Source organism: Phyllopteryx taeniolatus, chromosome 18, assembly GCF_024500385.1.
Source record: "Phyllopteryx taeniolatus isolate TA_2022b chromosome 18, UOR_Ptae_1.2, whole genome shotgun sequence".
NCBI lineage: Eukaryota > Metazoa > Chordata > Actinopteri > Syngnathiformes > Syngnathidae > Phyllopteryx > Phyllopteryx taeniolatus.
Window position 1 is genome coordinate 3,981,615 of NC_084519.1, and position 11,983 is coordinate 3,993,597.

At 41.5% G+C, this 11,983-nt stretch overlaps 1 protein-coding gene across 6 annotated transcripts in view; it reads left to right on the forward strand.

Annotated features, from left to right (window-relative positions):
- The window catches only part of elp3 (elongator acetyltransferase complex subunit 3), a 49,767-nt gene that overhangs the window by 28,022 nt on the left and 9,762 nt on the right, over positions 1-11,983 (forward strand). For 4 of the 6 annotated variants that reach the window (XR_009785348.1, XR_009785347.1, XR_009785349.1 and 1 more), the window contains exons 11-15: positions 247-337; positions 1,571-1,636; positions 1,703-1,930; positions 2,010-2,091; positions 5,903-6,245. Coding sequence is in view for 2 of the 6 variants with exons in the window: in XM_061753280.1 (XP_061609264.1) it covers positions 247-337; positions 1,571-1,636; positions 1,703-1,930; positions 2,010-2,091; positions 5,903-5,994 (559 nt within the window). In the remaining 4 variants the exon portion in view is untranslated. Of the gene's footprint in view, positions 1-246; positions 338-1,570; positions 1,637-1,702; positions 1,931-2,009; positions 2,092-5,902; positions 6,950-11,983 lie in introns of those variants that run through there. The other 2 variants (XM_061753280.1, XM_061753278.1) reach the window with 1 other exon arrangement.

Here is an 11,983-nt window from a genome sequence, read left to right on the forward strand (position 1 = left end):
ATAAAGCATCCCAAATAATAGAAAAAGTTGGTTTGTTAAAATATGGGACCTTTAATATTTTAGTGGTCCTTTGAAGTGGTACACTGTATGACATAGGATTATACTAAGATGGGTTCTGGTATTTTTGTTACTTTATTTAGCTAACTTTTTTTTACCCATACATTCCAACAGCTGTTATTGACTTCTCATCTAGTCAGGTCAGGACCATGCTTCTCTAAAATAATTTGCTTTGACTCCACCCATTAGGGACATCCCCATGCCATTGGTGAGCTCTGGAGTGGAGCACGGAAACCTGCGAGAATTGGCACTAGCCAGGATGAAGGACATGGGCACTGAGGTAAGACGCCCCTATTAAGCTAAAAGACTAAAAAAAGAATCTAAACACTCACCGGGATCACCAAAGCCCTCAGATCATAGATCAGATTGATGCTAACCGCGGAATTTGCCTTAGCTGCTGTGGTAGGAGAAGAGGACAGATTTATAAACCTGCCAAGAATAGATCAGAACTAATGGAGTATAGAATAGAAGTGAACCACCTCCCCTGAGTTCATTCCAACTGATAACACCAGCATCATAAGACTCCCTTGGACCTGCTGACAACCCTAAACATTCATCAGCCAACTTTTTCAAGTTTTAGTTCCCTTTTTACAACCTCACTACACAGCAAACCTTAAATATACTGCTTTCCTTGTAAACGAGTTAGCAATTTATTTAAAAATGTCATTCTAATGCAGTCACAAATATTGCATGTGTATCATTAGTTACCGCGACTACCTACCTGCTTTGTTTCGTATCATCAAACATATGTAAATATCAGACAAAGATAATGTAAGAAAACATACAATGCACTTTTTAAATGATTTTATTTAATTAAGGGAAAAAAAACAACTATTCAATGCTACCCGGCTCTGTGTGAAAAAGTAAGTGTCAATTATTAATTGAGGGAACCATGAATTCTGCTCTTTACCAGAAAATCCTAAAGGAGAATGTTCGGTCATCAGTTTGTGACCTCAAGTTGAAGCGGACTTGGGTTCTGCAGCAAGACAATGATCCAAAACACATATGCAAGGCAACTTATGAAGGATTTAAAAAAAAAAAAAAAAAGAAGTCTTTGGAGAGGCCAGTTATTAAGTTTAGGGGGGCAATTACTTTTTCGACACAGGGCCAGATAACTTCAAAATAGTTTCACTAGGGTTAGTGAAACTATTTTGAAGTTATCTGGTCCTGCATTTTATGTTTAGTTAGGTTATTTTTGTCTGATATTTACATTTGTTTAATGATCTTAAGCATTAAAGTGGGGAAACTTTGCAAAAAAAAAAAAAACACTTTCACATCAATGTGTACAGAATGTATAGGAAGAGAACACCCTTTTTTCCTCATGTAATAAATTGAGACCACAATAAATTATTTCAAAACTTGAAAAATGCCACATATGCCATGTCGATTTGAACTGAAAAAGAAAAATGTACACTCTGCATGTTGCAAAAGTGTGCACATCCTGAATGCTCCAATTTGTCCCAAATGTCAGAATGTGTGTGTATCCCGCAGTTAAATCTTTCCTTGTGTGCAGTGTCGAGATGTGAGAACCAGAGAAGTGGGCATTCAGGAAATCCACCACAAAATTCGACCCTACCAGGTAGGCAAAAGCATCCTGGAGACCATCTTTGGTAAAGAGTCACACAATATTTCCTCGTGTGTTCAGGTTGAGCTAGTGCGGAGGGACTACGTGGCCAACGGTAGCTGGGAAACCTTCCTCTCGTACGAGGATCCCGAGCAAGACATTCTGATAGGACTGCTGCGTTTGCGCCGCTGCTCCCCGCAGTCGTTCCGACCAGAGTTGAAAGGTGGTGTGTCCATCGTCCGCGAGCTGCACGTGTACGGCAGCGTGGTCCCCGTCAGCAGCCGGGACCCCAGCAAGTTCCAACATCAGGTACACAAGTTAGAAACTGATGCGACACTCTTGCAGTTAAAGTGTAGTTTAACTGCTATGATTTATCTTGGATCATTAGGGCTTCGGCATGATGTTGATGGAAGAAGCGGAGAGAATTGCCACGGACGAACATGGCTCCTACAAATTGGCAGTCATCTCAGGTGTGAATTAGAAGCACGCGATGACTTCTTTTGACCCATCTGCAAACATGTATATGACAGGGAACCCCCATATACTGTGCCGTGAAAACGTATTGGCTCCCTTCTCAAATTCTAATATTTTTGCATAGTTTCCCCACTTTACGATCGTCAAACAAATTTAATTATCAGAGAAATATAACCCAAGTGAACTTAAAATGCTGTTTTTAAATAATTTCATTTATATAGCGAAAAAAAATATTTTGAAGTTACCAGGCCCTGTGTGAAAAAGTAATTACCCCCCTTGTTAAATCATGAATTAATTGTGGCAAATCAAAATGTTTAGTTAATTTTCACTGATCACACCCAAGCCTGATTACCTCCAGATCTGTTCAATCAAGAAGTGACTTAAACAGAATCTGCCCCGACAAAATCAAGTCGGACAAAAGATCTAAAAAAGCCGCAACAAAAATGACACGATCCAAATAAATTACAGAACAGTCGAGAAATAAAGTAATTAATATCAGTCTGGAAAAGGTTACAGAAGCCATTTCTAAAGCTTTAGGACTCCACCGAACCATAGGGAAAGCCAATATCCTCACATGGAGAAAACATGGAACAGTGGTGAACCTTCAAAGATTATCCCCAAGACAACAGCAATGACTCATCCATGAGGCCACAAAGGAACTCAGGACAACTTCTAAAGAACTGCAGGCCTTCCTTGCCTCAGTTAAAGGTCAGTGTTCATGACACAACAATAGGGAAGAGACTGGACAAATATGGCATCCATGGCAGAGTTCCAAGGAGAAAACCACTGCTGACCAAAAATAACCTACAGGCTTGTCTTACTTTTGGGGGGCAAAACAATAACAACAAAAAAATCATCTGAATGATTCCCAAGACTTTTGGGAGAGAAAGTTGAGCTTTTTGGAAGGTGTGTGTCTCGTTACATCTGGTATAAATGTAGCACAGCATTTCAGAAAAAGAACATCATACCAACACTCAAACATGGTGGTGGTAGTGTGATGGTCTTGGGCTGCTTTGCTTCTTCCGGACCTGGATAACTTGCTGTGATTGATGGAGCCATGAATTATGCTCTTTAACAGAAAATCCTGAAGGAGAACGTTCAGCCATCAGTTTGTCACCTCAAGCTGAAGCGCACTTGGGTTCTGCAGCAGGCTAACGATCCAAACCACACCACCAAGTCAACTTCTCAATGGCTTAAAAAAACAAAATGAAGGTTTTGGAGTGGCCTAGTCTGGACTTCAATCCAATTGAAATGCAGTGCCATGACCTAAGAAAAAATGCTTATGCTAATCAGTTTATGCTTGAAAGCCCCTCCATTTTTGTTGAATTTAAACAATTCAGCAATGAAGAGTTGACCAAAATATCTCCACATTGATGTCAAAGACTCATTACCAGTTATAGAAAACGCTTGATTTCAGTTGTTGCTGCTGAGGATGGCCCTACCAATTATTAGGTTTAGGGGGCCATTACTTTTTCACACAGGGCCAGATAACTTCAAAATAGTTTCAGTAGGGTTATATTTGTCTGATTATCTTAAACATGAAAGTAGGGAAACTATGCAAAAATATACATTTTACAACCCCAATTCCAATTAAGTTGGGACGTTGTGTTAAACATAAATAAAAACAGAATACAATGATTTGCAAATCATGTTCAACCTATATTTAATTGAATACACTACAAAGACAAGATATTTAATGTTCAAACTGATAAACTTGATTGTTTTTAGCAAATAATCATTAACTTAGAATTTTATGGCTGCAAAATGTCCCAAAAAAGCTGGGACAGGGTCATGTTTACCACCGTTTTACATCACATTTTCTTTTAACAAAATTCAATACACGTTTGGCAACTGAGGACACTAATTGTTGAAGCTTTGTAGGTGGAATTCTTTCCCATTCTTGCTTGATGTATAGCTTCAGCTGTTCAACAGTCCGTGGTCTCCATTGTCGTATTTCACGCTTCATAATGCGCCACACATTTTCAATGGGAGACAGCTCTGGAGTGCAGGCAGGCCAGTCTAGTACCTGCAGTCTTTTACTACAAAACCACACTGTTGTAACACGTGCAGAATGTGGTTTGGCATTGTCTTGCTGAAATAAGCAGAGGCGTCCATGAAAAAGACGTTGCTTGGATGGCAGCATATGTTTCTCCAAAACCTGTATGTACCTTTCAGCATTAATGGTGCCTTCACAAGTGTGTAAGTTACCCATGCCATTGGCACTAACACAGCCCCATACCATCACAGATGCTGGCTTTTGAACTTTGCATCCATAAAAGTCCGAATGGTTCTTTTCCTCTTTGGCCCGGAGGACACGACATCCACAATTTCCAAAAACAATTTGAAATGTGGATTTGTCAGACCACAGAACACTTTTCCACTTTGCATCAGTCCATCTTAGATGAGCTCTGGCCCAGAGAAGCCAGCGCCGTTTCTGGGTTTTGTTGATAATTGGCTTTTGCTTTGCATAGTAGAGTTTCAAGTTGCACTTACGGATGTAGCGCCGAACTGTATTTACTGACATTGGTTTTCTGAAGTGTTCCTGAGCCCATGTGGTGATATCCTTTACACATTGATGTCGGTTTTTCGTGCAGTGCCGCCTGAGGGATCGAAGGTCACGGGCATTCAATGTTGGTTTTCAGCCTTGCCGCTTGCCATGCAGTGATTTCTCCAGATTCTCTGAACCTTTTGATGATATTATGGACCGTAGATGATGAAATCCCTAAATTCCTTGCAATTGTACGTTGAGGAACATTGTCCTTAAACTGTTTGACTATTTTCTCACGCACCTGTTCACAATGAGGTGAACCTCGCCCCATCTTTGCTTGTGAATGATTGAGCAATTTAGGGAAGCTCCTTTTATACCCAATCATGGCACCGACCTGTACCCAACTAGCTTGTTCACCTATGGGATGTTCCAAACAGGTGTTTGATGAGCATTCCTCAACTTTCTCAGTCTTTTTTGCCACCTGTCCCAGCTTTTTTGGAACGTGTTGCAGCCATAAAATTCTAAGTTAATGATTATTTGCTAAAAACAATCAAGTTTATCAGTTTGAACATTAAATATCTTGTCTTTGTGGTGTATTCAATTAAATATAGGTTGAACATGATTTGCAAATCATTGTATTCTGTTTTTATTTGTTTAACACAACGTCCCAACTTCATTGGAACTGGGGTTGTAGATTCACTGTAAAATTGACATAAGAAAAAAGAGCATTCAACATTGTACAGTGATGTCTTGAGATACGGGTTTAATCCATTCCTCGACCATGCTCGTAACTCAAAACACTTGAACACTCTTTCCCTATTGAAATGATTGGAAATGCAGTTAATTTGTTCCAGCTCCCCAAAAAAGAAACATTGTAATGTTTTTTTTAATGAGAAGAATAGCACTCTATGGCATACTTTACAAAAACCAAATGATAATGACATAAATAAATAGAATACAATTATTTTTTTTTTACAATTTCTCATTTTCCATCCATCCATTTTCCGTACCGTTTATCCTCACTAGGGTCGCGGGCGTGCTGGAGCGGGGTACACCTTCTGTGCCTCTTGCTATTACTGTAACAGCCATTAATTCAGCGAAAAAGTCACCTATTTACTCTTTTTGTGCTCAGGCCAAAGCAATAACTGAATTGTTTTGGCACCATCGGGTGGCGTCTTGGTGTCTAGGAAACAATTTGAAATGAGTTGGGGAGCTTCATTTAGACAAAAGTAGTCCAAGTCCTTTTAGGGGGGCGTCAGTTACTTGCGGAGTTTCACTAATAGTACCGACCTCACAGTTGCTGCTCTTCTCCTTTCCAGGTGTAGGAACAAGGAACTACTACAGGAAGATGGGCTATGAGTTGGAAGGACCTTACATGGTTAAGCATCTACATGGACCTGGATTAGACTGAACATGGTCTTTGTTTTTATCAGCATAATAGACGGACAAACACACAGAGAATTTTATCTTAAGCATAGGTTTTGGACAATGTGTTTTCTTTTTCACACCTTTCAGTTTTACTGCATCCAAAACTCTGCAGGTAAAGCCAGGACTTGGTTGGTTCGAGACAAGCCCCAGACTTATTTGGATGACATTATGGCTGGATTTACACTGCACAGTTCAAGTGACACGAGTGCTAGTCCATACTGGATATCTGCCAATGTGAGTACAGCATGAAAGCACAGATCGGATCTGTCAAAGCGAACTGGCCCAAACAGTAAATATACATCATAACACAGTCTTTAAATTAAAAGTACCTACTGACAATTAAATATCCTCGAAATATGGTACATGGTATGTCAATCATTAAATAAGCAAAATAATGATGGTGGCCATCAGATGGGGGGGGGAGTAAGACAAGACCACTATATGTTATATATTGTTTAACATTAGTAATATTTAAGTACTATTTTTGCAACATGCAATTTGAGCTGAACATGGACACTAAAAGAAATCGACGTAGGCATTAAATCCTAATTGAGCACTTGGACCTACAGTGTAAATCCAGCCTATGACAGATATTTGAATTAGAAGACAAGCTTTCCTTTTGCTCTCCAAATATTTTGGAGCGAATAGTACACACAATTTGAATATTCATTTGGCCAGGATGAGAAACCAGTATTAACATCACAATTAACCGTCTATTATGAGCCAAGTGGGTATTAATATTGCAGAAGAGAAGAATGTCCTGACCTGCTAATGTTTGTGTAATTACACTATTTAGATTTATATGTGACTATTTAGGCCACATAAATTGGTTCCCTTCATTCCTTTAATCCAATTTCATGGATGCATACGAATGGTTTTAGTAGCTAGAAATGTGAACCATGGTTTTTCTAAGGAATAAAGTACAAAATATGACATCATGAGTTGTGCGAGTGAAAACTCCCTCCTCCTCCTCCTCCTCCCCCCAAAAGGTCATTCACCCCCGAGTTGATATCCTCCCCCAATGATGAGGATGCCAGCCCCTGCAGGACACAGTCAATGATTGCCCCATAAGAGTGTTTTAGTGGCTCATTTGACACAGCTTCCGCAATTACAACGCCATCCGTTTTCTGTCTATTGATGATTGACTGAATGCTTTGTGGAGCCACATTTCTTGGAAAGGCTTTGTCATATGAGCAATAAAGCACTAATTCCTCACGCGTTCGCCTATAGTATGTCTCACATAGGTCCATAGTGAAGGAGGATTGTGATTGTGACTGAAGCAGAACAGCGGTGCGTAATTTCCTGCATGCGGCGCTCATGTCGTGACTGGCGTTGCAGTCCTGACGCATTGAGGTTTCTGCCTTATTCACACTTTCTCTCTACGCTCGCTCAGTGCTTATCAGCTGTGAAATGGCAAAGGACTTTCCCTCCCACACTTGTCAGTGTTGCTGACTTTGTTTCCCCCTTGTGCAGGAGCCACTTTGGTTTAATCGTCTCTGTAAAACTCTCAGAAGCAGAGCAGGTCCTGCTATTCTACTAAGGTGAAGGTTGGAGCCCCTTTTTCACACGCATTATGCGCTGCCACCTGTTAGATTTGTTATTATTTTGTTGCCGCTACTGGAGTGAAGTAAAAAAAGAAAGGAAAAAAAAAAAAGGTCGAGCGACAGTCGCAGCTCCCTCTTTCAGCTATTTATTGAACATGACCAACAGTCAAACACACAAATACCAAATATGAACACTCGGATGGAGTCACAGTAGGGCCAAAGCTCACGCCCAGATGCTCACACGCAGACGAACCAGCCAAATTCCTGATGCCGCTGATGAGGCCATGCCCCTTAAAGGCACACATTGAACACTACAGCTGTCCCAACATGCAGTAATTTTTTTTTTATGAAACAAAATTATATTTTATGTTTTTCTACAATACACAGTGCTACTTTATTTAAAAAAATTGTAAATTGTATTTTGGGGGTCTGTAACGGACTAATGGCATTTCAATGGGGATTATCGATGTATAATTTGTTGTGAGTCGCGAGAATGGTCACAGAACAAAATAAACTCAAGGTACCTTTGTATATGAATGAAGGATTTTGGCTGTGGCACTTGCTCCATATGTTTACTTTTTCATTGCCCGTAGCATTTTCGTCATAAACAAATACTTGTGCTCATTGTGGAAAACAGATTTTGAAGATTCTCTCATATTCTTAGAAAGAAAAAAAAAAACAGGTGGAAGACGGGTCTGTTTAATGGCTCCTGCGCTAAACATTTGAACTGTTATTACGCTTGTACAGAGAGGATTCGTGGCGTTGTTGAAAAGATTTTTTACGTGTACAGCACAGTCGCTTAGTGGTCAACACCTCTGGCATGTTCTGCTTGTGTGTACTGCTCCGTTAACTATTTATATCCATCCATCCATCCATTTTCTGAGCTGCTTATGCTCACTAGGGTCGCGGGAGCATATATATATATATATATATATATATAGATATATATAGATATATATATAGATTATATATATATATATATATATATATATTAGATATATATATATATTAGATATATATATAGAGAGATATATATATATAGAGATAGAGAGAGAGACCATTTCCAAAGAAATGTGAATATCATGGAACCATATTTTGCTTGATTTAAAGGGGCCCTAATTTTTCTCTTTTTTTTTTCTATAAAAGTAAATGGTGATCTCTTCAAAGAATTTAAATTTTTTGAATTCTTTTCATGGGTTTTATGAGCTGGAAGCCCAAATTATATTATATGCAAATATTTGAAATGGTTTAAATTGTGGCGGCACGGTGGACGACTGGTTAGAGCGTTAGCCTCACAGTTCAGAGGACCCGGGTTCAATCCCCGGCCCCCCCTGTGTGGAGTTTGCATGTTCTCCCCGTGCCTGCGTGGGTTTCCTCCCACATCCCAAAAACATGCATGAATTGGAGACTCTAAATTGCCCGCAGGCATGACTGTGAGTGCGAATGGTTGTTTGTTTGTATGTGCCCTGCGATTGGCTGGCAACCAGTTCAGGGTGTACCCCGCCTCCTGCCCGATGACAGCTGGGATAGGCTCCAGCACGCCTGCAACCCTAGTGAGGAGAAGCGGCTCAGAAAATGGATGGATGGTTTAAACTGTGAGGTGAGGGACCAGACAAAGCATGGCCAAAAGACCCCCGCTGACGAATAAAATAAATGGATGTAGGTTTCCCTACAAATTCTTGTCCACCATCGGGCGTCTCAGGAGGGGGAAGCAGTACACCAACAACAGTGTCTAGTGGGGATGGGGCGCTGCTGACCTCGACTCAGGATGTTGTGAGTCAGTGGGGAGAATACTTCGAAGACCTCCTCAATTCCACCGACACGCCTTCGCATGAGGAAGCAGTCTGTGGACTCTGAGGCGGGCTCTCCTATCTCTGGGGTTGAGGTCACCGAGGTGGTTAAAAAGCTCCTCGGTGGCAAGGCCCCGGGGGTGGATGAGATTCGCCCGGAGTTCCGAAAGGCTCCGGATGTTGTGGGGCTGTGCTGGTTGACACGCCTCTGCAACATCGCATGGACAGACTGGGGGTGGTGGTCCCCCTTTTTAAGAAGGGGGATTGGAGGGTGTGTTCCAACTACAGATTAGTTTGCATGTTCTCCCCGTGCCTGCGTGAGTTTTCTCCGGGCACTCCGGCTTCCTCCCACATCCCCAAAACATGCGTGGTAGCTTGATTGAAGACTCTAAATTGCCCATAGGTATGAGTGTGAGTATGAATGTTTTTTTTGTTTCTATGTGCCCTGCGATTGGCTGGCGACCGGTTCAGGGTGTACCCCGCCTCTCGCCCGAAGATAGCTGGGATAGGCTCCAGCACACCCACGACCTAAAATGTTTTTTTCCCTGGTAGGACAGTCGATGTGCTGCTTGTATTTAGGGAGTTCGTGGTGGAGTTTAGCTTTGTTAAAGTCCCCGAGAATAATGAGGGGTGAGTCCCGGTGTTTTTTTTCAATTTTGTTTACTTGTTCGGCGAGCATTAGCATTAGTTCGTGTTAGCTTGAGGCGGAATGTAGACGCCGGCGAGAATGAATGATGCGAACTCACGAGGCGAGTAGAATGGCTTACAGTTCAAAAACAGCGAATAAATGCGGGCTGCAGTGTGTGCTGAGCTCCGTGACGTCCGTACACCATTTTTCGTTGATATCGAACCATATCCCGCCGCCTTTTGTTTTCCCCGATGATTCCATGTCGCGGTCTGCCCGGTGAAGATGGAAGCCGGGAAGCATGACAGCGCCATCGGGTACAGCCTCACAAAGCCATGTCTCCGTAAAGCACAATTTACCGGTCGATCTACGTTCCTACCCCCACTTATGGTCACGAGCTGTGGGTCATGACCGAAAGTACAAGATCCAGGATACAAGTAGGTTTCCTCCGCAGGATGTCCGGGCTCTCCCTTAGAGATAAGGTGATAAGCTCAGTCATCCAGGAGGAGCTCAGAGTCGAGCTGCTGCTCCTTTGCATTGAGAGGAGCCAGATGAATTGGCTGGGGCATCTGATTAGGATGCCTCCTGGACGCTTCCCTGGTGAGGTGTTCCGAGCCCGTCCCACTGGGAGGAGACGACCCAGGACACACTGTAGAAACTGTCTCCCGGCCGGTCTGGGAACGCCTCGTGACCCACCCCCGGAAGAGCTGGATGAAGTGGCTGGGGAGAGGGAAGTCTGGGCTTCCCTGCTAAAGCTACTGCCCCCGCAACCCGACCTCGGATAAGCGGAAGAAAATGGATGGATGGATTTCCTTACTGTTGAGTCATGAACACTGACCTCAACTGAGGCCAGGGAGGCTTGCATTTTCAGATGTTGTCCTGGGTTCTCCTGCTCAAAATATTATAACTTTCTCTAAAAATTATAACAGACTCTCATTGCACCTGTTTTTGTCTTAAAGCTTGTCAACAAATAATTATTTAGTGGTCTCTCTGCTTGCACATCTAAAAGCCCAGATTGTGTATGGTCGAAATGTGTACTGACGCAATGAGCACAACAATTACACATTACATTAGGGCAATTAAAAGAAAACTTAATTTAATTACATTTTCGGGGGGAAAAGAAAAATTCAATCAACATCACAATCTATTTACATAAAGCAACAGCAGTAATCTCTCGGGTTTCATTATAGTCGTTTACGTGAAACGACTTTTACTTCCAACGTTCCTTTTAATGACTGGCCGGCGGCAACAGCGTGTTTTCATTGAACGCAACTTAAGTCCCAGAAGAACTCAGTGTGTACTTGTATGCTACATAAATGTAGAGTATATGTATATGGATGTACAGGCAACAGCTCAGTTGGGGTCCCAATTCCCTTAAACATTTAAAATGTTAATAATTCAGTTAACAAATTCATATACAACAATCCTTTTATGATTTTATTCATCATTTTATATATAATTTGTCGATTATATATGGGTCATGGGCAGCATGGTGGCGTCTAGTATGAGGAGAGATTCGTCCCAAAATTATTCACACGTTTTTCAGATCCACAAATACAGTCCACTCCAAAAGTATTGGAACAACAAGGTCAATTCCTCTCTTTTTGTTGTATACTGAAGACATTTGGGTTTCAGATCAAAAGATGACTATGAGACCAAAGTTCAGAATTCCTGCTTTTATTTCATAGTACTTACATTTAGATGTGTTGAACAACTCAAGACAGAGCTCCTTTTGTTTGAAGCCACCACTTTTCAAGGGAGCAAAAGTATTGTAACAGACTTTATTAAATTCACTTAAAGTGAAAACCATTTTAATATTTGGTGTCATAAATAACCCTTGCAATAACTGCATCCAGCCTGCGACCCATTGAGTTCACCAGACTGTTGCAATCTTCATTTGAAATGCTTGTCCAGGCCTTTACAGCAGCCTCTTTCAGTTCTTGCTTGTTTCTGGGGATTTGTCCCTTCAGTCTCCTCTTCAGGAGGCTAAAATGCATGCTCTTTTGGGTTAAG